The sequence below is a fragment of the Poecile atricapillus genome, chromosome 15 (assembly GCF_030490865.1).
Source record: "Poecile atricapillus isolate bPoeAtr1 chromosome 15, bPoeAtr1.hap1, whole genome shotgun sequence".
Classification (NCBI taxonomy): domain Eukaryota; kingdom Metazoa; phylum Chordata; class Aves; order Passeriformes; family Paridae; genus Poecile; species Poecile atricapillus.
Window position 1 is genome coordinate 5,412,749 of NC_081263.1, and position 27,304 is coordinate 5,440,052.

The following is a 27,304-nucleotide window of genomic DNA, read 5'->3' on the forward strand; positions in this document are numbered from 1 at the left end:
AGAACCGAGCGCCCAGCACCCAGCACCGAGCACCGAGCATCGCGCACCGGAGCCGGCCCCGCGCCGAGCACCGAGCACCGCGCACCGCGCACCGAGCGGAGCCGGCGGGGCGCGGGCGGCCGCGGCAGCGGGTACCGGGCGGTGGGTACCGGGTACCGGGTACCGGCTATCGGGTACCGGGCGGTGGGTACCGGGTACCGGCTATCGGGTACCTGGATGTGGGTACTGGGTATCGGGCAGTTGGTACCGGGTACCGGGCGGTGGGTACCGGGCGGTGGGTACCGACTATCGGGTACCGGGCGGTGGGTACCGGGTACCGGCTATCGGGTACCGGGCGGTGGGTACCGGCTATCGGGTACCTGGATGTGGGTACTGGGTATCGGGCAGTGGGTACCGGGTACCGGGCGGTGGGTACCGGGTATGGGGCACTGGGTACCTGGCAGCAAGTACCGGGTATCGGGTACCGGGTATCGGGCGGTGGGTACCGGGTATGGGGTACCGGGTATCGGATACCGGGCAGGGGCTGCGGGGAGGGATGCGACACCGCGGGATGCCCGGGAGAGCCTCCCCAGCCCCGGCAGGAGCTGCCGGGCGGTGCCCGCGGGGGAGCCCCGAGGGGATGCGGAGCTCACGGGGGGCTCGGCCCTGCCGTGGGGGCTTTCGGTGGCCGCAGCGCGGGGTCCGGGACGGGAACAGCCGGGTGGATGTCACGGGGGGAAAGTCACCGAAATGGCCCGAGTCGCTGAGGTTTTGTGCCTTGCGATGCTGTGCGAGGATGCTGCAAGGCTGCGTTGCTGCCTGGAACTGTGTTGGGGCTGAATCACCGCGGTTTGGGGTTTTCCTTGTAGCGTGACCGTGTCTCTGTATCGAAAATTTAAAAGATGCTGAGAAAAGACAGAAAGTAAGGAAAGGTAATAAAAGGTAATGGCAGGATCCTTACAACAAGAAGAAAAAATGTTACATTAATGCTAAAATAATCCCTGTTTCACAGGAGCAGAACTGAAGTTAGTAGCGGGCAGGATGCTGGGTGGAATCGGAGCACTTTAGTTACTTGCTCTATATTACTCTTATAACCCATTTGTTCAGATGATGCAAATCAAAAGCTGCTATAATAAAACCATGTTTTTTCAGCTCGGAGAGCCTAAAATGCACAAGTGGACCTTAACCACATGAGTTTGTTGCATTAACATTTTATTACCATTTTATAGGCTGCTTGATTTTACCAGGCAACACAATGCAAACCTGGAGTTATCCCTGCCTGGCACCTCCTTATATATATATGTTTCTGGGCTCCTACTTTCTCTAGTGCCACTTGGTAGTAAAACACACACATTAAAATAGCATTTGAGGCAGAAATGAACACAAAAGAGATCTTTAGAAAAGTGTGTCAGAGTGCTTGTAAACGTGAGAAAGGAAGAAACTGTGGGGGGAGCGGGTTACTCAAATAATGAAAAGGAAAAAAAAAATGTAGCTATTTATATGCAAAGAGGTCTGGTTTGCAAACTGCCAAAAGTGGTCGGAAACTGAAGCAGCAGCTCTGTGCACCGGGCAGGCTGGTGGGGACAGCAGAGCCACCAGGGCTCCATCAGAGCCCTGCAGTGAGTGGTGAGCGTGGTCAGGTGTCACAAGTGCCACCTGAAGCCCTGGGAAGTGGCCACTTCACTGATATTCCCTGAAATTCTCCTGCCCATGGGACAGACCTGCTCGGTGACAGTGGCAGAAACGTGAAGTGTGAGCCTGGGGTGAGAGGTGAGAGTGGGAAGCAGCGGTTCCTGCGAGGGTTGGATATTCTTGGCCAGTGAAACCAGGAGCTACCTGAGCAAGTACTTGCTCAGAAGTCTTTACAGAGATTAGAGATTTGCAGGCAAGGGGGAAGATGGGATCAACCACTAACAAAAGAAATACCCACGGGCTTAGGGAGATCAGCATCCAGCTGCTCGGTGCCTCATGACTGCAAACTCCTCCAGGCAGTTTTAATCTTTATTTTTGTGCATGTCTTTGCAGCACGGAGCATGCTGGGGAGGATCCTACCCTCCCATTTGGGGCTTTACACCCTGCACTAGCAGGGAATCATGGCTCTGTTTTATGCTGCTCATTTTGCTCAGTCCACCCCAAAAAGCATCACTGAACACTTGTTTTACTTTGCTTTATTTTAATTGGGTGTACCAAACCCAGAACGCTGCCTTTGCACAGATGAAGGTGCTCATATGCAGGACACCATTCTGCTTTACCATTTGGGATTTCTGTCTTCCTCACGTGGTTCCTTGAGGTGTTGCCTCTAAGTTGATTATTCAGAGCCTGGGACATTTGTATCTTGCATAATCACAGTGAATGGTGGAAAAGTTTTGCAAGACTCTGCAGCCACGGAACAGAGTTGGCAGCTTTTTGTTGGTGGGTGAGATGCTGGGTATAATTTCAGGGAAAATGTTCCCCCTTGGGATTTTGTTCTTAATGAACTGAGGTTGCTGTGTTGAGGCAACATGTAAGAGTTATCAACCACGCACAGGCTGTTAGGAGTGTGAGCATTGAAATGCATTGGCCTGGGTTTCTGTGGCCACCCTGAAGGTGCTGTGCTTCCCCAGCACAGTTAAAAACTCCATTGTCCTGGTCTGGTGAGGGGCTCATGGTTGTGCAGAGGAGCAGAATTTGGGATCTGTAGCAGCGCAGAGCAGGCACAGGCAGGCTCAGGGCTCTGTCCCCAGGGTGGGTGCCAGTGTGGCTCTCCTTGCACCTGTCCCCAGCTGTCCCAGCCCTCTCTAGCTGCAGGATCTCCTCTTCCTTTTCAAAACTGATTTACTGCTAGACCTCCCCACCACAGAATGAGTTTTGTTCCATCTTGGCCTTGGATGACCTCCTGGCGTGCGAGTGCGGGCGCTGAGCAGCGGGATTGGAGAACAAAGAGTTCCGGGGAAAATGCTCCGAGAGGTCAAAGACTTCATCTGGTTTATGAATCCCAGACAAAAGCATCCATCCTACTTCAGTAGATGGGATAAGTGATTGTAGACAAGTACTCAGAGAGGGCCACTAGCTTCAGTGGATTTTCTGTCAGAGCTCTCTCTAGTACAGAGAGCGTGTGATGAGGCACTGAAGTGTTTAATATTAGCAGAGTGTTGTTGTTCTAACCTTAAATCTCTCTTCAGGCTGAAGTACCCCTGAACCTGGGGTTGTGCAATGGTGCTGCTGCAAAAAAATAGTGTCATTCCACCTCTAGGTTGTAAATGAGCTTGAGCAGTGGGCATATGTTAGCACTGGGAAATATTCCCTTTATTCTGGTTCACCTCGTTCAGAAAAGTGCTGAGCTTTTCCAGCAGCTCTTGAAATTCCTGGAGTGGTGACATCCCCTTTCTTCTCTTGTGCTATTTCACTGACATCTGTAGAGTTACACTAAAACTGAATTGAATTGCTATTGTTAATGGCATATTGCTGTATGGCATCAATAATCTTCAGTCACTGGAACTCCCAGAGCTTGGCTTGGTTGCTTCAAGAAAGAAAGTGAAATGCTGACAAGCTTTTGTGGCTGATGGTTTGAAGAAGTTAGGGAGTCATTTTCATGTTGAGAAAGCAAGATCAAACACTTTTTTCCCTAAAAAAATACTTTGATTTTGTAATATTCTAGCTGAAAAAAAAAATCCAAGAAAAAGTACTTTTTGTCATTTTTATAGCTTCATTTTTGTCAGTTCAAGTGTTTGGGATATCCTCTGCGACAGGAGTTTATTTTTCTAGATGGGATTAAGAGATAAAATATATATTTAGAATTTTGATAAACGGCAGCAACCCATGACACAGAAATAAAAAGTCCCCAAAATATCTGAAGGACTTGTGCTCTTTTAGAACTTTTTCTCTCATAGCTTCTCCTTGAAAAACTGCATCAATCTTTTTAGCTTGCTGTATTCCAAATAAATCAGATTTGAAATTTTAATTCAATATTCTTTTGCTTTAAAAGCCCTGTAGGAATCAGAATCTCAGCCAGTCACAGCAGTGATGGGGCTTCTGTACCTTGCCTGGGCTGGGAGAGTTCACTCCCTGTGGAGCTGTGGAGCTTTATCTTAGCATAAAAATTCCCAGAAAAAAAAAAGGATTTCCTCCCAGTTCTTTCAGAGCTACTTCATGGTCTCCTTGCATTGCTGGAGTGAATTTAGTCGCTGAGGATTTAGATGTTTGAGCCAGATGTGTGTCTTGGTTATAGCAGAATCAGCCATTTCTGGAGTCCCCATATAACCCTGAGTAACCTGCAATATCTTTAGTGTTGCATATTCTCCTTTTATTTGGCAGTAAACCTTGGGAAGAGTTTAATTCAGAGAAACTGAATTAAAAGGAGTGAAAAGTAGGTAACCAAGCTGATAATACACTGATCACCTGTCTCAAATATTCTTTAAAATTTTAAATAACTTAAGTAATTTTAAAATAATTTAAATAATAGTTTTTAAATAACTCAAATTTTGCAATACTGCCTTTTTTCAAGAGGCAATAAAAAGAGTTTGCTTACTACCATGAACCAGCCAATTTTTGTTCCCCTGAGTTCCTCTTTTGCTTGCTTTGAGCCATCCTGAGGGCCCTGCTTGGATGCCTTGTGTGAACAAGCTCCACCCTGGTTTAGCAGCAATTGGCAGGATCAGGACCATCATTTTTTAAGGAACATGGATCAAACTGAGTCCTCAGTGACCCCCCTGAGCCCATGGCCAAGGACAAGGTTATTCTGCTGTGTCCATTCCTCCTGCTGGGGGGACTCTAGGATGTGAGCAGGTCCTTACCAAGGAAAGGGGAAAAGTTCCTGAGCCAGAAATGGAAACCACACTGCTGCTGTGTGGAGGTGGGAACCCCTTGAAGGCAATCTCCAGATTTCCAAGTAAATCCATCCTCCAGCAGCTGCTGTCTGAGGCTGTGGTTCCTGGTGCCTGAGAAAGGGGAGGGCACGAGGCAGAGCGTGGCTCCCCACTGCTCACGGACAGCAAACCCCTCCGAATCCAGCAGATGTTTGGGGTTGACAGTGAGAAAGTTACATGTCTGTTTATTCTTATATCTCAAGAATAAACACCATTTGGCACCAAGTTCCTCCCTGGTGGTTGGAATGAATTGCTGACCTGGTTGAGCACTGTCAGATGAAGGATGAGCCAGCCTGTGAGAGGGACAGCCTGCAGAACCTGTGGTGCTTGCAGGGAGTGTGCACTCACCTCTGAACACCTCCCTCTCTGTCCCTTAGTGTGGTTATTGATGTGTGTGTGTGTGGAATTGCTGTTTCATACTGAGCTGGGGTTCTCAGAGAGGTCTCTGAAGGATATGGCTCAGCATTTTTCCACCTCTCAAAAGAGTCAGTGGAGTCTCACCTCTTCTGATCAGGGGGGATTTATTATCTATTTATTTATTTAGAGGCATCCAGCCATGGGAGAAGCCAGGACAGCCAGGATGCACCTGCCCATTCACAACCCCTGTGCTTTGTGGCCACACCTGAGATTTTCAATGCTTTCTGCATGAGATGTTGCTGCACCCTCTGTTGGAACTTGCAGTACACAGAGTTGCCATTGGAATGCATCTGAGGTTTCTAAGGGAAGTAGAGTGCCAGGTTGGTTTCTTCCCCCCCATCCTTGGTGGCAGTGGTCAGCAGCCCTGCATGCTGCCACTGTGCTGATCTCATGCTCTGCCCCAATTCCCCTTTGGCCCTGAGTTCCTGCCCTTCACCTCATAGCTGCTCTCATTTTTGGTTGTGGTCCTGGTCTGGGATTTTGAGTCAGAGAACGAAGAGAAGTCATCCCCTTGAAAGTGTTCATCATTTCCTCTCGATGATACAGATAGGGATCTGCCTTCTTCAAAGAAATCCCCCAGTATACCCCAGCCTGTCAGGATCTAGGGTATTGCATGAGCAAATGCAAATTATCTGCAAGCTGACATGCTGTTCATATAAAAGTATGAAATAAAATGAAGTGTGATGCATGTTTAGCTCATCTTTAGGGGATGGATGGGGAGTATTTGGTATCAGGAAACTTAGAGGCTGCAAATGCTGTGTCAGAAGTCTTACAGCCATGTGAGCCTGTGCCAGTGCTGGACCAAATTTCCTGTGCTACACAGGTTTGTGCTGAATGGGTTAATTTTGCACCATCTGGCTTTGTGCTAGATCAAATATTGTTTCTGTTGTGGTAGCCAACATGAGGCCAGAATAAGCTCAGAGTAATATCCTCAGCTAATCCAACAGAAATACGATTATGTACCTGTTCTTTCTCCAGATCATATCTGCAATAATGGGTGATTTAGCAACACAAAATCATCCTTGTGGAGCCAGGGGAGAAGACTGAGGGTGGAGCACTCCTGCTGGGAATACAGGCTCTGACAGCTGGGGTTGTTCAGCCTGGAGAAAATATATCTCTGGGGAGACTTTAGAGCCCCTTCCAGCACCTAAAGGAAGCTGGAGAAGGAATTTTTACAGGGCCATGGAGTGACAGGACAAGTGGGGAATTGCTTCAAAATAAAAAAAAAGTGGTTTTAGGTTAGATGTAAAGAAGGAATTCTTCCCTGTGAGGGTGGGGAGGCCCTGGCACAGGTCACCCAGTCTCTGTGGCTGCCCCATCCCTGGAAGTGTCCAAGGCCAGGCTGGACAGGGCTTGGAGCAACCTGGGATAGTGGAAGGTGTCCCTGCCCATGGGCAGGAACTGGATGGTCTCTGAGGTCCCTTCCAACCCAAACCATTCTGTGATTCTGTGACTTGAGGGCTCTGGGTATCCTGAATGTGATGATCTCCTTGCACTTGGCAACAGAGACACAGTAGGAATGTCTAACTCAGATTAGGTACTTAGCTTTAAACAAGTCATTATGAGACAAAAATTTGCAGTCCTAGTCCAGAATGGCTTCCTAGGGAATCACCTGAGACACAGAAATGGAGGTGATTTAACTTTGCATTTTGCACGCTGCAGTGACCTCCAAGGTGTTAATCTGAGGTTAACCAAAGCAGAACAGCTGGAGTTCTACTGCATTTTGAAGTCCTGCACATTTCAAGCAGTGAGTTCATTTAAGTGCTGTCTGGGAGGCTCTGCTGTTCCCCTGCTTGGCAGGAATCTCAATACTAATACCTAAGAGGATTAGGGAGCATCGCTGGATGTTAAACAAGATCCAGGCTAAGCGGTGTGCACCGGTGAGCTCGTGCTCCTGGGGCTGTTTGGGGAAGCTGTTACTTGCTGATCTAGAAAAAACAAGTGGATTTGTGGGGAAATACCCTTCCCTCAGCTGAATCCTTGGTGTGTGTCTCATGCTCTCACCTGGCTCCGTGTTTCCTCCACCTGCCCATCTCCTGTTGTCCTGTGCTCACTGCAGTGGTGAGTGTTGCAGGAGATGCCGATGAACAGCAAGTTTCTTTTTCTGTGATGATTTTAGCTCTTCTAATGTGCTCCACTGAGCTCTGGGTAGCCTGGTTGGTCATGAATGAGTGGGCATCCAGCCCACCAACACAGGGCTGAGCTGGAGAGCTTGTCATAGAAAGCTCAAGCTAAAGTCTGTCCTTGGCTGGTAGAGCAAAATGACCTTGTGGTGCGTGATTTTCCCCAGAAAGTGCCCTCAGTGCAGAGAAGAGGCGTTGGAAGGCAGTTGTTTCTCAGGTAAAAGTGAAGCTTTAGGTAGTTTTATGGTAACATTCCATCTGTTTTTCCTTTTTGTTTCCACCTTCATATTGATCAAACCATAAGGATTAAAAAGTGTAAGTGGCTGTAAACCATGGTAGATGTCAATATTATTGAAATGCATCTGTTCTGAACACAGCATCCTCGGGTTGTGTAACGCAGGATGTTGCATTTTTTGCATTTTAGTGCTTCTATCTTTAGAAACACCAGAGAATCACATGCCTCACATTCTTTATTTGGGTTTTGCTCATTTTGTTTAATTTCTTACATCATAAAGGATTTGCCTGAGTCTGCATCTTCTGCTTGGAAACAAAGAGGAGACAGCTGTAGGAACTAACTGGTAATCCTTGGGAAGAGCTGACCAGCAGCTCATGCAGAAAGAGTGTGCTGAATACAGAACATTCTTTAATGGGTTGTAAGAATCCAAATGGTGGAAAATAACACCATGCAAGGCTAGGGGCTGGGAAAATGCTGGTGGTGTGCCTGGAAACACCCAGCTCCATTGGCACTGACAGGGATGGAGAGCACAGTGCTGTGCCAGCATGGAAACCTTCCCAGCAATGGCCAAATGTATGGGTAGGAAAAAGACATTAAAGCAAGAGTGACATTAGGGAGAGAGAGTTAGGAATTATGGCATAAAAGACTCTTTTGTCTGGTTAATCTGTGCTATGGCAAAAAGCAGTGCCCAGGTTAAATCTGCTCTGTACGTTGGCACTGCAAGTTTTTAAAGATGGTCTGAGGCAGCTGCAGCCAATTGTATTTGCACAGATAAGCTGGAACAAGTAAATAGACTCAGAAAATCTGGTTAAATTTATCTTCAAAGCATTTTCAAGCAGCTAATTGAAAATTATCCAAACCACCTTCCTGATTTCTTGCATATTATTGCAATTATTTCCCAACAAATGGAAAGCACTTGGAAAACATACATAGGGTTTGTGACTGCTAAGCTCTACTATTTGGAATTTATGTAATTATAAATATGTCCTTGCTCATGTGATAGTTCAAAGCCAGTTTCTGCTGCTCTCTTCCATGCTTCAGATTCCAGTAGGGCTAATCATGTAAAAGCAGGTCCCTGACATGAGGGGTGGCTCAGGGTATTCCTATTGCCCCCCATTCCTAGGACATCCCCCCTCATCCTCTGTCCCTGCAGCACTGCTGGTGAGCACAGCATTCAGTACACAGTCAGCTGGTTGCTCTCTGGGTGTGTTTCTCACTCCTGAAACTTTTCCATGTGTGCAGGACCCACAGGAACTGCTTATCAAAGGCTCCAGTCCGGTCCTGGTGCCAATCCCACAATAGCAGCATCCTCTTTATTGCTGATCCAAAGGGATGCTTTTTAAAAGTGAGCTAAAAATGTCAGGTTTACACTTGGTGTGAGCTGGGTGAAGTTCCTCTGCTGCCAGGAAAACAGTTCAGTGTTACTCAGAACAACTCGCTCGTCCCATACTTGCTTTTATCTGCCTTGCACTGAAGCAGTGCCCTAAGGACAAGCCCTGTTCACAGGACTGGGATGTGGATTTATCTCACTTCTGGGAGGCTTCCCCACTCCTAAAGCAGCCAGTGGATTACCCTTGATCCATATGGTGTTTATCAGCCATGACAGAAGGAGTGCTGCTAATCCTCTGAAGCCAAACTCTCCAAGGAAAATTCAGTGTGTGTTACCAAGAGAAGTTAAATGGACAAACCCAGATGAATTTATCCCTTGCTGCAGCAATATGAGCTCGGTACTTGGATGTGGACTTTCCCAGATTCTAGATACTTGTTACTTGTCAGTAAGTCCAGGCTCACTCACACATTGAGGAAAACAAAAATAGAGGAAGCCCAGAGGAAAATAAAGGAGACCAATCACAGCTACAGAAGCATCGCCTGGGGCTGCTCCTCTCCTGTTTGCAGTACACTTCCTGGTCATTTTTAATCCCTTACCCCTGTTCATTAGGAAATATCTCCGTGTATGCAATAGAATTGAAAAAATGCTAAGTCTACTCATAAACTGTACTCAGCTGTGGAAAGCAGAAATTATGTATAGATGTTATTTGCCACAATAATACCATATAAAAGTCAAAAACCGTAATGTGGAAGGGAAGATTAACTATTATTGGCCATGTTTCAGCAAATGGGATTATTTTGCATGTCAGTTATGAGTTAATTTGCAACATTAATCTCATCACAATCCTTGGCAGAAATACAAAATGTTTTTAATTGGTCCTGTGACTTTTTAAATGATCACCTGATGAAAAGCTTGTAAGTTTTACTATTGACTTAATGCTAAATATTATGTGGTGGGGGGGGGAAGTCTTTACAGATTTCATCAGGAAATACAAATCATATGCTTTCATTGCCTTGCTGCTTCTGCTGTGTTGACTCGATAATGTTGGCACTCTGGAACCAGCTGTACAGTGGAAAAAAAAAGGAGAAATCTTGCAGCAAAATGAGGAAATCTATGGCAGAGAGATAATAGCATTGGGTCTGATTCAGTGTAAGCAAGAAATCACCCGCTGAGTCATTAAAAACAGAGATGAATGGGAGGCAATAAATGGATGGCTCGGAAGAATATGAATGATTAGGAAGTGCATGAAGTTGCTTGGGTTTTTTTCCCTTGAAGATTATATTTTGTCCTCTAAAGTGGCATATGGCTCCCATGAAAGCTGATAGCCACAGTGAATGTGTCTCAGGCAGTTTATAAATACTTCAAGAGATGCCAAGCAGCTCGGGGGACAGCACAGAGCAGGAGTGGGCTCCCTGCCCACGGCACCTGGGCACGAGTCATTAGCCCAGGTCCACTGGGATGTGTACAGGAGGGGGATGTTGAGGCTGAGAAGCCTTCTGGGTGGGGGGAAACATCTGCTGCCTGGAGGAAAGGCTGGCTGCTTTCTTGGAAATGTTTCACCCTGTTTGCTGTTAACTCGCACTGACAGTGGCAGGAGTTGGAGGGGGGATGATGTGGTCACCTGGGTCTGGTGGCTCAGACTGGGAAATAAAAGCTTTGATGAAGAGCTGTAATCTCTTTCCTGATTTATGAAATACCAAAATATCAATATAAATTCATGAGGTATCAGAGGAGAGATCCCAGTGTTTAAGGGAGTCTTTCCTCCAGGGTGAAAGTTTGGGAGCTCGCGGCTCCTGCTTGCATATCAGGTAAGAACAGAGATGTGCTTTTTTTGTCTGCTGAAATCAGTGAGAGCAAAATCAATCCCCAGCCAAGAAACCTTCTTTACAAGTGCAGTCAAGTGTAACATCAGACATGAGTCTGATACAAGTTTGATAGGAGGAGGGTGCAGCTGCAGTCCTGGCTGCTGTGCAAGGAGGCGTTTGATTTACATGAGTATGAACCATTCCGCCCCTTAGAGCCTGATTCAGCGCCTAATAATCACTTCTGACTTTAACAGAGTGCTAAAGCAGGCTTATTTATTGCTTCCAATATTGCATCCAAAGATGAGAAGCAGATTTAGAGCTATAAGAGTCATAAGAACACTGGAGAGGCAAAAAAAGTGGAAAAAATAGAGCCTTGCACCAAGGCATAATTTTTTTTTTGTGCCAGCACATTACAACAGTCTGTCTCTGCAGCAAAATTTCAACCCCTGCACTCAGTTTTTTCATTTACACTTTACACATCAAAGTTACCTGGCTGTACTTGGCCAGCTAAGGTAGGAGTTACCTGGAGGAGTCCAGCGTGGAGCTGCAAAGCAGTGCCCTCCTGCCCACCAGGCTCACCTGCCCTGCACTGTCATCAAATCCCTGCTGGAATCTGGACCTTGGAATAGGAAATAGTCCATGCACTCTGCTCCCCAGACAGGGTAATTAAGATAAAATCATTTGCAAATGAAAGTTGGACCTCATTTGTTTAACCTACTTTGAGGACCAGACGTGTTGTAGCAGTACTGACGTGAATGTTTAGGATTTGGTAGCACACGTGGGATGTCCTCTGCCCTTCTGGGGTGGGAGCAGCACCTTCTGCTCACTCCTGCCTCAGTGCCTGCAAGACCTGCTGGTGCAGAGAATCACATCTGTTTAACAAATGTCAATCATTTTTTTATAGCAACACACAGATAAGTATTAAAGTCTTCACCAAAGGCTGCAATATTCCCAGGTTACAGACATCTGAACATAGCTCATTTTATCAGGGAAAAAAAATTCCCTTTTTCCCTCTTCCATACTGATGAGGCTGTCATCTCAGGGGGAACATTTTTGTGGGAACCTCTCAAACAGATATTGGCAAAATTATTGAGAAATACAAGATGCTTTCTAATAAAAGAGTTCTCGCCTAGCATTTGTTGCACATTTAAGACCAGTGTTCAAGGGAGAACCTTATTATTTTCATCATTTATAGTTCAGCCAAGGCATTTAAGGAAAAATACTCTTGGTTGCTGGCACGGTCAGGTGCTGCAATGCACAGGAACAGGGTGAAAGAAGGCAGTCTGCATCAGTAATCAGGTTAGAGTCAGCTGCCTCTGCCCTCCAGCCTGCTCTGAAATGGCATGTAGTCTAATTAGTTATAGAAAGGATTTTACTGAATAGTTGTAAACAGATCTGAGGGCTTGGAATAAAATCAATCTGACTGTGGAAACTTTTCAGGATAATTATAAACTGTTACTGGCAGAAAGAGAGACCAAAGGACTTCTAGCAGTGGGAAACTTGTAGCTGTGTGGGCTGTTCTCTGCCACACAGGGGGGAAGAAGGGGGGATGGAGGTGGTGGGGGTGTCACCAGGTTTTTATCAGAGGAGGGATAAGGGGCTTCAGTCAGTGAGGACACTGCCTTAGAGGTGCTCTTCTTTTAAGGCTCTTGAATTTCTTTTCTATGATGTTAGTGATGTCCTGACACCTGAATTACCAACACATCCCAAGGTGGAAAGCACATGACCAGGGGAACTGCACAGTGAAATGCTTATACTTGTTTACAGAAAAAAAAAAAAAAGAATATTTGAGGGGCTTGAGCATGGTTTTATATAAAGGCATGTAAAAATTCTCTTTGCACAGATCAGAATGGTCTTGGCTCAGACCTTCACCATCTCCCTACTGAAGTAAGTGCTGAAAATTGCATCTCCTGGACAGGCTGGTCCTCGCTGCCCCACAGAGCCACCCTGGCCACCAGCCCCCCTCAATCTACCGCTGGACTCCGCATTCCCATTCATGGCAATGCCCCAGAACTCCACCAGAGAAAATGGCTTTTGTTTCGCTCAGCCCCTCGACTTCTCCTGCCCGTGCCCCGGCCCTGGCGAGGCCGGCCGGCCGCTGGCTGCAGCTGCTGGCAGGGATGGCCACAGCACGGCCCTGAGCAATGGCATCACCTCCTCGGGGGCTGCCAGCCCCTCTGAATCCTGCTCCCAGCCCCTCTGCTCGCCCGCCCCGGCCGAGGAGGAGACGCCGCTGGAAGAAGGGATTAAATACGTGTCTGCCGAAGGGGAGGAACTGGCCTGCGGCTGGGGAGGCTTCACCCCCGCCTGCTTGCAGCTCTGCAACACGTCCAAAGGGGTCTTGTTCTTCCTCTGCGTGGCCTCTTTCCTGCAGGGCATGACGGTGAACGGCTTCATCAACACCGTCATCACCTCCATCGAGCGCCGCTTCGACCTGCGCAGTTACCAGAGCGGGCTGATCGCCAGCTCCTACGACATCGCGGCCTGCATCTGCCTGACCTTCGTCAGCTACTTCGGGGGGAACGGCCACAAGCCCCGCTGGCTGGGCTGGGGGGTGCTGCTCATGGGCCTGGGCTCCCTGCTCTTCGCCCTGCCCCACTTCACCACGGGGCAGTACGAGGCACGGTCAGCCGCCCAGGTGGGCGTCTGTGGGGACAACCAGAGCCTGCCCTGCTCCCAGGCTGCCTCCAGCCTCTCCGGCTACAGGTTTGTCTTCATGCTGGGGCAGTTCCTACACGGGATGGGCGCCACGCCGCTCTACACGCTCGGCGTCACCTACTTAGATGAGAACGTCAAGACCAACTACTCCCCTGTGTACATTGGTGAGTGGGGCTGAAGGGGCGGCTGCAGGGTGGTGGCACGGGGAGAGGTGATGGTCCCTCTGCCTTGGCCAGCCCACACTGGGAGCACCTCTCCCAACACTGCTCAGCCTTTTGTTCCTTTTGTGGGGAGAGGTGGAAATCAGGCAGCTGTGGATTAATTTTTATTTTTTTTTAATAGTTGTTTTGATTATTTACCAGGAGGAAAAGTGTGAGCTCTGTGAGTTGGGTGTAGATGGGGAGTGCCTCCTGCTCCTGGCACGGCACCAGCCCATTAGCATCACTGGCAGACAGCCATGAGGCCATACCCCCATCCCTGCAAGGGGGCATAGGATCACAGCGTGATTTGGGTGCAAAAGGACCTTTAAAGGTCATCTAGTCCAATGAGAAGGGACATTTGCAACTCGATCAGGTAGCTCAGAGACCCATCCAATCCAACCTTGAATGTTTCAAGGGATGGAACATCCACCACCTGTTTGGGCAGCCTATGCCAGTGTTCCATCACCATAATTTAACCCAGATCTTTAGATCATCATCCCTTCAGGCCTCAGCACGGCAGGGGTGGTCACTGGGATGCTGAACTGCTGCTGGTGGAAAGCACAGCCAAGAGAAGAGACTCGGCTCACTCCTCCGTGTCCCTGGTCACACAGCAGCTGCCAAACGCTCACAGTCCTCTTGGTGAAAGTGCCCAAAGGGTGATCTTTCAGCAGTTTGAAAATGTATCAGTCTGTCCAGGCTGTATCGGAAGGCTGTGTAGTGTGGGATGGAGATCACAGGAGATCATCAGCAAGTTGATGGTTTAAACAGCAAACTGAAATAAGTGCCAGTGGTGCTGTGTTTGGTGTAGACAGTCGTGTTGTCAGTGGGGAGGGAATCCTGCTGCTCACTGCTGTGGCTCAGGATGTGGCAGTGGGATCAGCTGCATCACTGCTAAATATGGTTTATTTCTGAACCAATTTTGCCTGCCCCATACTATAAAACTTTCCAGGTTGGAAGCAAAAGCTTCCCTAGAACAGAAGCATGAGAGGAAAATTCGTTGGAAGGATCTGGGTTTGTGTCTTGGTAGTTTAGGAGGAAGGGTGTGAGGCAGCCAGAGGCTGAGCATCCTGCATCCAGGAGGGAATCGGGCTGGGGATCCCTGGCTGATGTGTTGCTGGTTGTCTGACATGACTTGTTTTCCCTTTCAGCTGTTTTCTACACTGCTGCAATCCTTGGGCCTGCAGCGGGTTATCTGGTAGGAGGAATGTTTCTAAATATTTATACTGAAATTGGCAGAGAGTAAGTCGTTAAAAAATAATCTTGTTCCTTTTCCTTTCTGCTCTGTGTTTCCTTTGGGGTAGAAAAAAATAATAACAATGATCTGGAGCAATGAGCTGGTGGCTGGGTGGAACGGTGCCTGGGGTGTTGGGTGGTGTGTCTGCAGGAGGGGGAGGCTGGGAGGGTGGTTTGCATTAGTGCTGCTGCTGGAGGGAAATTGCTGACAAACCTGTCAGCTTAAATCCCTCCTCACGCTGCACTGCCTGTGCTAATGAGGCTGTGAGCAGCAGGTGAATTTTTTGAATGAGTTCCCTGATGAAGTAGTGCTCCCAGCAGTGCTGCTTGCCCTCCCAGTCATCCCACCAGGATGCTTTGTAATATTTGTAATTTATTCTTTACGCGCTCTTTGGTAGATCATAGAATCACAGAGTGCTTTGGGTTAGAAGGGACCTTAATGATCATCTAGTTCCAACCCCTCTGCCACAGGCAGGGACACCATTTACTAGACCAGATGAATGGATTAAAAAGGGGGAATGGCTTTCCAGGGGAAGAAATTGGTTATTTCCTCCACTTTTCTTGCAAAGGGTGTTTTTGGGGTGGAGCAAGGGTCTTGGAAACCCTCAAAGCACGGCTGAAAAGGAGTGAGGTGAATGTGCAAACCTGAGATTAAATGGGAATGAAATGCTGTGATTTCCTGGGCCTGTGTTGTGCTCCGGTGAGGCAGTGCTGTGCTGTGGCAGGAAGGATGGAGGACGTGGCATCCATCAGATCACTCAGTTTCCTCCACTGTCACCTGCCCATGTCCTCCTGTCCCCTGCCAGCCTCGGGCAGAGGCACACGGAGCTGCCCCGCTCCGTCTCCAACCTCCTCCTCTCTCCCTTGTGTCCCTTTGGCTTCGCTCCTTGCAGGATCGACATCGCCCCCGAGAACACGCTGTGGGTGGGGGCCTGGTGGATCGGTTTCCTGGGGGCTGGAGCCGCCTCCCTGCTCATCTCCATCCCCATCCTGGGCTACCCCCAGCGCCTCCCAGGTACGGAGCTGCTCCGCTCGGGGCTTGGGGCTGGGGCTGCGCCGTGCTCCCGCTGGCCCCGGGGCTTCCAGCCTCATGCACGTGTGGAGCAAAGGAAGAGCTTCCTGTGTTTTTAAATTGTAATTCCTAAATGGGTTTCACCCCTTTGGCTTTCCGTCTGCCTGTGTTACTGCTCCTCCCTCGCAGCTGTTGGTGGAAGGAGGATGTCACGTTGCGCTTTCCCCCTGCAAACCCACGGCTTCGGGAGCATCCCCATCCTGTGTCTGACAGGCTCCTCGTTCCCTTTGCCTCTCATTTTCAGGATCCCAGCGCTACATCGTTATGAGGGTGTCAGAGGCTCATCAGCTGAAAGATGGGAGCCACAAAAAAGCTTCGGATCCGGATTTTGGGAAAACAGTGAAAGATCTGCCTCGGTGAGAAAACCACCCCACACAGAGATTAGGGAGCCCTCTGAAGAGGAGAGAGGAATGAGCCCAAGCTGAGCTTCCCTTCAGCCCTGCCAGCTCAAAGGTTTTGCCCTTCCTCAATCAATGACCCTTTCTTGCAGAGGTATCGAGGTACCTGGTCCTGTCACGGTCGGGGAGCTCTTGGCAGAGAGGCTGAACAGAGCTGGTGCTGGGGAGCCCATGGGGGAGCAGGGGACACGTGGCAGGTCCCATCTGGGTTTTCAGAAGCTCGTGTCCACCTGCAGTGCTGTGCCACACACTGAGTTTCGCTGAGAGTGGGTTGATGCCAAGCTTTAGGTGATGGGAGATGCCCAGGCATTGCCAACTCCCTCCCTCTCCCCAGCAGCATTATTTCTGCCTGCCTGCTTCTGCCTGGCCTCACCTGGCCCAATTGCGTGTTTCCAGCAGCTCCTGCTCCCCAGCCCCTCGGGGCTCTATTCCTTTCCTCTATTTTTACTTGTCTTAGATGCCTGTGTTGTCATTTTTAATGAGATACGAGATTAAACAGGCCCTGTGATTCTCACAGCTCCATTCCAAACCCAGGGAACAAGATACAGCACACTGTAACTTTCAGTTCCCTCACTCTTTTATTCTTGGCTTCCTTTTTTTCTTTTTGCCTTCACATCTTCCAGCCACCTTTTATGTTTCACTACTTCTTATCTCTCCAGCAAGTCAGTGACACAGCAACTTGCTTAATCCTGAGCTGCTGCTCAGCTCTGTGGTGGGAACAAAGCAGGGGCAAAAATAAAATGTGATCTTTCAACCACAGATTTTTGTTATGGATTTTTAAAATATTTTATGATTTTATTTTGTTGTGTTGAGTTGTAGTTGAATGGAGGGCAGGGGGAGAGGTGCTGCTTTATTTATTGCTTGGGGTTAGCTGGCATGGAGGCTCTGGACGTTGTGGAAATACCTGGATATCGATTCCTTTTTGAGCTTGAAGTCAATAAGGGCATCTTCCTTTTTTCTTTTTTTATTATTTCTCCCAGGACCGTTTTTAGGGAGGAGATTTTATCCATGTGTGGTGGCTGCTCCCTGCAAAGGCAAACGGTGTTGCTAAATCCCAATTTCTGCCAGCAGTCACTTCTGAGCTTTAGTTGTGGTCTTTGTTGTGCTGGCAGGGGAGGATAGAAGCAGGTGCTCAGAACAGGAATTTTCAGCACCAGTTGAGCTGTGTTGTGTCAACACGACGACTCACACCCATCTGAAATTCTTGAAGGCTTCCTAGGAAGTTTACCAGGGGTTAAGACAGTTTTATGAAGAATATTACATTGAACAGATTTCAATGCTGTTATTAAATGGCATTCTTGACTGGGTGCCATTTTCCGAGGTCATGGCTTGTTCTCCTCACGGAAATTGAATTCAAAACCTGCATTTAAATAACGATAAGGCTGTGACTAAAACCAACACAAACAGGGCAGCAGAGAGGGATGAAATTCAGTGGTTGATGCTTTTCTTGCTTGTCTGGAACAAAGCTCCCACTGTTTCTGCTGTCTGGCAGCAGGAACAGAGACAATCCTCCTCCAGGAGCATCTTGCACACCTCGTTCCTGAATAACAAATACCCAGAGGTGGGAACTTGTATCAGACAATTCAGACCAATCCAGACCTCAGTGTGGTTTGAAAGCAGGAACCAAACAAACTCTTGTGGTTCCTGGTTTTGATTAATAAAAGGGAAGTGCCTTCAAGGCTTTCTGCTCTGGAAACTTGCATTAAAGAGGAGATCCCATCTGTGCAGGCAGCTCTTGAGGACACGTGTACCAGGCTGGAGAGTGAGGCCAAAGGACACTCACTGTTCCTTTTGTGCTAGCCAGGGATCGTGTGCCACACATTTTCTCACAGTATGGGCAGTAACAGTCTCACAAAGATAAGCAGAAATGCTGATGAAATAAAATACTGTTCCGTGCCATCAGGTCCTTTCTCAGTGTGGTTAATGAATTGCTGCATTCACAGCACTGCCTGAGAGCAGCAGGAGCTTACAGGAATGCAGCCCATACAGCCTAATCCTCTGCCCTGGAGACACTTCTGTCTTAACTCTTGGGTTGAAAAGGCCTGCTAAAATAGCATTTTCCTTTCTCTGCTTCCATATGATTGCTCTCTTGGAGTAACCCCTCCTGCCAGAGCAGAGACTCAAAGGGAGGGCGTGTAGAGCTGTACCAAGAGGAGGCTTTGTCCCTGCAAGCTGCAGCGTGGAGTTTGTGAGGATCACTCCCTGGCCTGGCAAGCTGTGGTCAGTATTTCACTGACCACTCCTGGATTTGTTTCATTTCATGGTTTTTCTGCAGCTTCCCCACATTGCAAAGGGAGGTTGGTTTATGTTCCTGTGGGATGCACGTGGTGCCCTCTGTTCCCTTGGTGCTGGCGACAGTGGGTGTTTTTTTGTGCTGGAAAAGCCCCCATTCCCATGCTGTGAAATTGTAGAAATATCCATATTAATGCCTCATTAGCTTGTGTCTGTACTCTGGTGTTGCAGCCTGCAACCTCAGGATCTTGTCCAGGGAAGCAGCAGGGTTCTGGGGACCAGCATGAAACACCAACGAGACGGGCTCCCGTTCATGAAACCATTTATTCAGCATGAGAACAAACTCAGGTCCAGAACAGAGAGCCCCGAACAGAGGCACAGCAGGGGTTTTTGAGGGACAGAACCGAGGGTTTACACCTTTGAGGGTGGAGTTCAGGGTCAGGGACCATTAGAAACACACCAAGGGAGAACCCCCCAGGGACTCAAACCCAATCAGAACTCCTGGGCCGCCCTTCACAAGGGGTTTGGGGTGGGACAATGTAACTCTTTGTCTCCCTGAGGCCGCTGCAACATCTGCTCCTTTTTTATTTTTTTTTTATTTTTTTTTTTTTTCTTTCAAATTTTAATTAGGAGCTTAAAACGTTTCCAAACATACACCTTAAAATCTCACCTCTTCCACAGAGCACCCACTTTGCTTTGTGGGACACCAATAGCTCAATAACAAAACACATTAAGCAAACAGAAAAAACAAAATTGAAAACAAACACTTAAATCTCGGACTACGCCGGGCAAATTAAACGGTGATGGTACTTAATGCAAACATAATTTTTTTTTTTTGTTCAGTCTCTTCCACTTTAGGATTCTCTGTTAGGAAGGGTGCAGCTCTTAGATCTCCTCTCACGAGGGGCAGAATTCTTCGATCTCCAGCTTCGGCTCCGGCTCCCATGTGGGCGTCGCCTCTTTAGATGATCTGGGTGAAACACTGGCTTTCGGAGCTCGGTTACAGTTTCGATTTCCCCAGAGGAGGTGTTGCCCACCATGGAACAGGCACAGCCCCCAGGGGTGGAGCACCGAACAAAGGGGTGGGAGTGAAGCAGGAGTTACTGGGAGGTTTGGGAAGGTTTGGGACCGGAAAAGAAGGAGCAAGGCGGGAAACAAGGGATCCCAGACCGCGTGGCCGGCGCCATCTTGGGATGGGGGGGGAGGCCGGGACAGGCTTTCCCGGACAGGGAACGGGGAATATGGAGAGACAGGGGGTGAAGGAGGACACGGAACGGCGGGCAGACGGCAGCAACCCCGAGCCATCTTAGCTTTTTTCACCCTTTGTCCTGCCCTTAGGAACAGAGGAAAGGGGAAGGTACAGGGAGGTATACACCAAAAAAAAAAAAGGAACTTCACAGAAGACAGAAACAGTCCACCGGAAGAGCCATACCGTCCATAATCGTCCATAATGTTAATATAATCGTCCATAATGTTGATATCGTCCATAATCGTCCATAGTGTTAATAGAATCGTCCATAATACGTCTCGTTGGGTGATGTTAGGTGCTTGTCCCAGCGTCTGGTCTCGGCTCCCCCACCTCCGTAATCCCTTTTCTTCCCCCATGCCCGAGGCACTCTCAACCCAGTCTCCCTGCCAGGTACTCTCGAGTCCTCCTTTCCAAGGCGGGGGTCTCGCCGGCTCTCAAGCCATCAGCCGGGGACTTACGAGGTGTCCATGGAGCCGCTCCTGCTGTTCTCCTGGATGCCACGCATTCTCTCACCATTTGTTGCAGCCTGCAACCTCAGGATCTTGTCCAGGGAAGCAGCAGGGTTCTGGGGACCAGCATGAAACACCAACGAGACGGGCTCCCGTTCATGAAACCATTTATTCAGCATGAGAACAAACTCAGGTCCAGAACAGAGAGCCCCGAACAGAGGCACAGCAGGGGTTTTTGAGGGACAGAACCGAGGGTTTACACCTTTGAGGGTGGAGTTCAGGGTCAGGGACCATTAGAAACACACCAAGGGAGAACCCCCCAGGGACTCAAACCCAATCAGAACTCCTGGGCCGCCCTTCACAAGGGGTTTGGGGTGGGACAATGTAACTCTTTGTCTCCCTGAGGCCGCTGCAACACTCTGGTACAGTCAGGGGTGTCCTGGGCATGCCAGTGTTTCTCAGAGGAGCAGGCTCTGATCATGCAGGTGGTCCCAACCTACTCAGATTATGTGAGAAAGAGTTCCTGTATGTGCCCATATCAGTAAAGCCTTGGAGGATCAGCTTTTTTAGGTGGTGGGATTCTTCTCTGTGCAGTGCTGGACCTGCTGAAATCCCTTTGGCAGAAAGAACTGAGCACTGCCAAGACTATTCAATAGTTAGGTGATTTCTGGCTGTGTTTAAAGTCCTACTGATGTAATAAAAAGGTTTGTGTTGTCTTTGGTAAGGTTTTTTTGTGCCATAGCTCCTCACAACTACATCTTACATCTTCAGACAGATTAAATTGAGTAAATCCTTATTCTTAGTACTGAAAGGAGTTCCCTTGCATTTTCCTGCTGGCAAGTCCAGGTTGTAACTTTTGGGCAGAGGGCACAAAGTCACACTAGTGCCAGGGAGCAACTCTTCTCCATAAAAAGGTGAAGGCACTGTCCATTTTCTGCCTCAGCCACAAGATCTACGAGTGCTTTCTCACTAAAATGTTAGGCTTTATGCTTCCAAATTAAGCACAGTCCAAAAGATCTGGAAAATAAAATAGTACATTAAACTAATCCCAAGAGTTAGGCAGTGTAAAGCCCTCTGTAATCAAAGTGTAGGAATGTGTGGTATTTCTGTCTTTCAGCTTCTTTGTTCTTTTGATGTAGTGAAATTCTCCATGTGAGTAAAGTTGCATAAAGCTGACTCTGAGCCTCAGCACGTCTCTCCCCTGCTTGTACCAAGGCAGGTTTTCTCTGATCTCACATCTCCTCCAGAGCAGGAGGTGGTGACTGTGCCCTCCTGCTCGGTGACCACCCCATGGCATCACCCTTGCAGGATTTGTGCCCATCCCAGAAATGGAATAACCCATGGCCCTGGCCTGGGCTTGGCTGGGGGAAGTCATGGGGCAGCATTTGAAGCTCGTTACAAAACATCCCCTGCAAAGCAATGTCAGTCCTCTCAGGCCAATATCCGAGATAGTGAGAGATAATTGAGACCATTCCCTGTGCCCGAGGGCCTTTCTGCATCTCAGGGATGGAATTGTTGCTGGATCTGCATGTAAATGACACATGGCAATTTTTCAGTCATATCTGCAGCTCTCTCCTGAATCCCAGCGGGTCGAAATAAAATGGAGTTACTCAATTTATACGTTAAGCTTCAAGTAAAACTGGGCTTAGATTGTGGCAGAAAGATTGCTTTCTGTTTCTCAGGTGTCTTGGAGGTGTTTCCTCCTTACAGAAAGGTTTGCTTGGTATTTCCCCTGAGTTACAAAACATCCATGGTTATCAGAGGTTGTTATTGTTCTGAGAGTGTGACTGCACAAGTAATGTGTGTTTGTGAGGATGTAGCACAAGTTGCTCTTGGTTGAGCCAGGAGTCCCAAGATATTTGCCAACAGGCACTAATAAAACCTTGAAATGATGGAGGTCAATGTCCTTTCTGTATTGCCCTGTTTAAAAAGAGGAAGTACTCAGCCTGACCCTAAATGTTGGAAAATTACTGCTGGAATCATCCATGTAGAAGTCCTGGGTGCCCTTACTGATTCACACACATACATTGTTTGTGTCACTGACTGGAAAAGCTCTTCCAATCCCTAATTAGCTTCCTTTTGGTGTTTTTCCTGTCAAAGAGTTGCAGGATGATGGGATGCTGCCTTGTCTTACATGTGATCCTTCTGACTTAGAAGGCCTGAAATCAAAATGTGCCTGAAATCAGTGATTCAATTCCAGTCTATTTGTCCTTCCCAGGTCAGTGCTGCTACTTCTGAAGAACCCCACCTTCATCTTCCTCTGCTTAGCAGGAGCAACCGAGGCGACCCTGATTGCTGGGATGTCCACGTTTGGACCCAAATTCCTGGAGTCTCAGTTCAGTTTAAGTGCCTCTGAAGCTGCCACTTTTTTTGGTAAGGAAACCATGTTTTTGCAATGTTTTCCCATTTTGCCAATAAATAGAAGAGCACTTTTAGCTCGTTTAGAGTGGAGACAGATGCTTTGCAGTTTAATTTATGGACTGGTTATCCTCTTCAGCTGTTAGATTTCCTATCAGCACACCTACACCCAGTGCATTTCCAGAGCTGCATCTACTGACATCAGGAGAAAACATGTCACTTCTGTAGCCATCTGTTACCCTCTAGAGGAAGGCAAAATAATTGTAATTCCTGCTAGTGTACCCCCAGGAAACACTGGCTAAACATTTCCTCTGAGGAGGGATGTCAGAGCTGCCGGGGATATTTTGTCAGCATCCCAAAACTGGGAGGATCCTCACCTAAGTGCCATAACATAGACCAAAGAATGGTGCCCAAGAAGCATCAGGACTCACAATGTGATCCTTCAAGAGTCAGTTTTAATATCTCTGGGTAGGAAAAGCTGCTGTACCAGCCTGATACCCTGGGCTGTTACAGAGGACCACCCACTACAGCAACATCCACTGAACTCCCACCAAGAAGCCACACAGAAAACAAGGGGTCATTTATATGCAAAATACATTGCAATTAATGTGCTCAAACCTGAAATCTCCTTGCTGACATTACTAAACTCACTTGTGGGTTTTTTCCTCTTGTTTTTCAGGTTATCTGGTCGTACCAGCCGGAGGGGGAGGCACATTCCTGGGAGGATTCCTCGTGAATAAATTTAAACTGCGCTGTTCAGGAATCATCAAGTTGTGTTTGCTTTGCACAGTGTCGAGTCTGCTGGCCATATTCATATTTTTTATCCACTGCCCTAACATGCCCATGGCAGGAGTAACCCAGATGTACGATGGAAGGTGACAACAACCACCCCGTCTGTCTGTCCTGAGGGGCTCTGGTCAGAATAGGATAGCTCAAGCACACAGTGCTGGTGCCAGTCATGTGTGGATGTGTTGGGGGAGAAAGTTGGTGTCTGATCAGTCCTACAGGCAGACACCGAGGGTGAGACACAGAAAATAGATGTCCTAAGTTTTTCAGTGAGATGGAGTTTATGGAAGAGATTCCCTAGTTAGTAAAAGAGGGAGGATCAGCAGCACCAGGACGGGAGATGCTCCACTCTACAGCTGCCTTTGCAGCAGCCCCCATCTCCATCCAGTGGCATAAACTGGACCAAAAGTGGGAATGTCCTCTTTGAATGGAAGTGTCACCCTAAGAGCTGGTCACTTAAAGTCTCTTGGTGGCTGTGGGAGAGACAGCTCCAGGGCATGGTTACAATTTGGTGGGATGAAAGCCTTCCCAAGCCTGGCTTTATGCTCCTTGGGGATCCATCACAACTCCCACTGTCCCCTCCTCTCCCCATTTCCTCCTGTAAAGTGCTGCTCACTGACTGCTCCTGTGTTTCCCTCAGTGCTTTGCCAGGAGGGCACCTCAACCTGACAGCAGCCTGCAATGCCCAGTGTGGCTGCTTGCAGGAGACCTACAGCCCTGTCTGTGGCACTGACCACATCATGTACTACTCTCCCTGCCATGCTGGCTGCAAAAGGGTGGCTGAAAACCTCAGGAATGGCAAGAAGGTAGGTCTGAAAGCACTGTGGATGAACATCTCTGGAGTGATTTGGCTAGCTCTGCAAAAGGTTTGAGCTTTGCTGCAAATCAGTGTAAAATCAGCCAGGGCTGGGTGGATGCTCCCAGGTACCACGTGAGATGAAGGCAAAAGGTGCTCTGAGGTCACCCTGCTTTGCTTCTCTCGTTGTATCCAATCCTCTTTGCCTCATTCTGGGACAAACTGCTGAAATCCATGGAGAAATCACCCAGGAAGGCAGGGAGCTTGGTAAGCACCTGATTTCTGTCCTGGTGCTCATTTTGGGTTTTGAATGAACATGATGCATCTCCTCATCCTTCCAGCATGTTGCTCATGGAGTCAGGCACAGGCTTAGGAAGGGTAGAGGTGATACTCAGCTGCCTGGCAGAGTTAATTTCCCTTCCTTGATTGACCTGTTTGGAAACAGAGGTGTGTCAAAAATGCAGCTTGATTTCCACTTCGTTCTGGGAGTCCAACCAGCTGCTTTCTGCCCTCCCTGAATTTCTTATTTTTAAAGCCTTGATGTCACCACGCTCTCCTCAGCAGAGCCCCCACCAGCCTTTCTTTCCCAGGTCTACCACGAGTGTAGCTGTGTTGACAAAGCCCTCCTGCCTGGCTCTGGCAAAGCTGAGGCAGGGAAATGCACCTCCTCCTGTGCAAAAAAGCCCTTGCTCCTTTGCTTCATGTTCGTGGTCATCCTCTTCACCTTCCTGAGCAGCATTCCTGCCCTGACTGCCACCCTGAGGTAAGCATGGGATGGCCTCGTCCTCTGCCAGCACTGCAGGAAGCCTCAATATCCTCCTCTCTGCTTTATCCATTGGATCAGGCATGGGAAAGGTGTGATGGGAACCACTGAGTTAGCGGCAGCCTGGAGACATCAGGACTAATTCCTGTCCCAGTCTTGCTGGGGAAGGAAATTCCAGCGTTAGAAGCTTTGTCCTGTGACAAGGGGTACACACATTTACAACAGGGGTGGAGGGAATTGCACTGGGGTGATCCTAAATCTCCAGCGGGAATGGAGGTCCCAGGCATGCTGGACTCAAGGACCTGGAAGCAGGGGGTGCAGCATTTTTAAACAAACCCCTTTTTTTCCCCAGGTGTGTCTCTGACAGACAAAGGTCCTTTGCACTCGGGATCCAGTGGATTGTGGTACGAACACTAGGTATGGAACAGAGGGAATTTGCACTCCAGAATGATCTGGTGGTTCTGGGAGGCGTGTGCCAAGCTGACACACTGGGTTGGAAAAGAAGGGAGTAGGACACACACTGCTGAAAAGGAAGATGCTTTCTTTTATTTGCTGTCATCCAGGACAACCAATTCCCTTTGCAGATTTGCAAACTGAATGGAGGGTTCTGTAAAACATCACAGGTGACAAAGGTTCAATGTCCTGCCAGTGTGCCCTTATTTTAAGGAAAAAAGAGGAGTTAACAGAGTCAACAGAGGTGTTGAAGCTCCTGTGAGTGTCTTTTGGCTCTTGTGCAACATGTAGGTCAGGATGGCCAAAAGACCTGCTGGGCTCTCAGATCTTGAAATTCAGCACATTTTTTGATACCTGGTGGCTCTGGATGCTGCAGGATGAGTTCTCTTAATCATGGTATCAGCAGAACCTGGTGCTTTTCTGCAAGGGCCGGTGTGTAGGTGCTGCCCAAACTGAAGGTGTCCTCTCTCTGCCCACAGGAGGCATCCCTGGCCCCATTGCCTTTGGATCCATGATTGATAAATCCTGCCTGCTCTGGCAGGACCAGTGTGGCGAGCAGGGCTCCTGCTACATTTACCAGAACTCAGCCATGAGCCGATACACCCTCATCGCTGGACTGGTCTACAAGGTGATGCTGCTGCTTCACTCCACTCCCTGATAAAGCAATCGGGTCTTTAGGGGACAACATTTTGCTCTGGGAAAGAATTTTACAAAATTGCATTACCCTGATCTGTCCCACCCCCAGATGAAATTAAATTTTCACACAAGAAATGTCTCAGGGAAGGCAAAAGCCCTGTTTGCTTCTCATCAGGTAATGGTGCTCCAGACACCAGCATTCTGTTAAATTCCCATTATTTTCTAGGCTTACAGCTTCTGTTGCACCATATGAAATACCTCCTTCCAACAGCAACCAAAGTGATTTTTGCTAGAAATGGAGTAAAATATCTAAGTGCAGTGTATTAGTGAGAGTGAGGGATGGCATTGTGGGCAGGCTGTAAATAACCATTCCCCAGCCACTGCTAGAAAATAAGAGAGCTTAGAGCTGTGGGTTTTATTTATTAGCAGAAAACCAGCATTTTAACTGCTCCCAAATAAGCACTTGCCCTAGATAGTAGTGTTTAGCAGCTGCTGTGATAAAGAGGTTTTCAAAAGCCTTCCAGCAAAAGGCTGAGGCAGTGTTGGCTCATGCAGCTCTGTGCTCCAGGTGTCTGTGTGGGGCTGAACTTTTCCAAATTCCCATTGCTATGGGGCTGGCTAAATTCAGATTTTTACCCCCTCTGTGTACTGCTCTGCTTCCCAGGCTGGCCAACATCTCCTCCTCCCCAAAGCTTGGTCAGCAGAGATGTGGGGTGGGCACCTGGATTTGGGGGAGAGCAGACAGTAATGGGGTGTCTCCATGGCTGCAGGTCCTCGGGACAACCTTCTTTATAGTGGCCTGTTTCCTCTACAAGCCCCCACCCCCAGAGTCAGCCCCAGGCAGCTCGGATGCATCCGAAAATGGCACCAGTGACCTCCAGGAGCACAAGCCTTCACTGCCAGCTGAAGAGGATTTATAGTGCTGTCCACATGCAAGCGACTTCCTCAGCCTCAGAAATACCACGAGAAGACATTATACAGTCTCCCAAGGGGTTTTTAAATCAACAGTAATATTTTAAATTTTTATTCTTTTTTTAGTTGGAGATAAATAATTTAATTAACCACTGGTGTGCTTTGCTATTTTCTTAACGGCAGAAGCACATTTAAAGTTGTGCGCCGGTGCCACGTGCAGTTATTTAATTTTATTTAAAGAAAGGGCTACTGTAGCTTTATTCTGTGTCTGTGACAAGCCAGGACCATGTTCTCCACTTGTGGAAGTAATCACTGGTAACTCCAATGGAGCATGTGGGGTTTAAAACACCAGAGGATCTGGGCCAACTGTATTGAA

The 27,304-nt window shown here is 48.3% G+C and overlaps 1 protein-coding gene across 4 annotated transcripts; it reads left to right on the forward strand.

Annotated features, from left to right (window-relative positions):
- SLCO4A1 (solute carrier organic anion transporter family member 4A1) lies at window positions 1-27,077 on the forward strand. Of its 4 annotated transcripts, none has more exons than XM_058850925.1 (12): window positions 1-141; window positions 12,577-13,555; window positions 14,740-14,830; window positions 15,718-15,839; window positions 16,141-16,252; window positions 22,443-22,597; window positions 23,262-23,457; window positions 24,009-24,174; window positions 24,755-24,927; window positions 25,280-25,344; window positions 25,860-26,008; window positions 26,787-27,077. In XM_058850925.1, exons 2-12 carry the CDS (start codon window positions 12,730-12,732, stop codon window positions 26,934-26,936), a joined length of 2,205 nt encoding a protein of 734 aa, XP_058706908.1. In that variant the 5' UTR covers window positions 1-141; window positions 12,577-12,729; the 3' UTR covers window positions 26,937-27,077. The 4 variants fall into 4 exon arrangements, with proteins under 4 accessions (XP_058706908.1, XP_058706910.1, XP_058706909.1 ...); XM_058850927.1 differs by lacking the exon at window positions 1-141 and adding an exon at window positions 308-337; XM_058850926.1 differs by lacking the exon at window positions 1-141 and adding an exon at window positions 389-407.
- Window positions 27,078-27,304: the final 227 nt, after the last annotated feature.

Excerpts from the sequence above, each read along its gene's own strand:
- SLCO4A1 (XM_058850925.1), top strand. The coding sequence starts at position 12,730 with ATGGCAATGCCCCAGAACTCCACCAGAGAAAATGGCTTTTGTTTCGCT. Across the intron at positions 16,253-22,442 it reads ACAGTGAAAGATCTGCCTCG|GTCAGTGCTGCTACTTCTGA; the intron begins GTGAGAAAACCA and ends TGTCCTTCCCAG. Across the intron at positions 24,928-25,279 it reads GCCCTGACTGCCACCCTGAG|GTGTGTCTCTGACAGACAAA; the intron begins GTAAGCATGGGA and ends TTTTTTCCCCAG.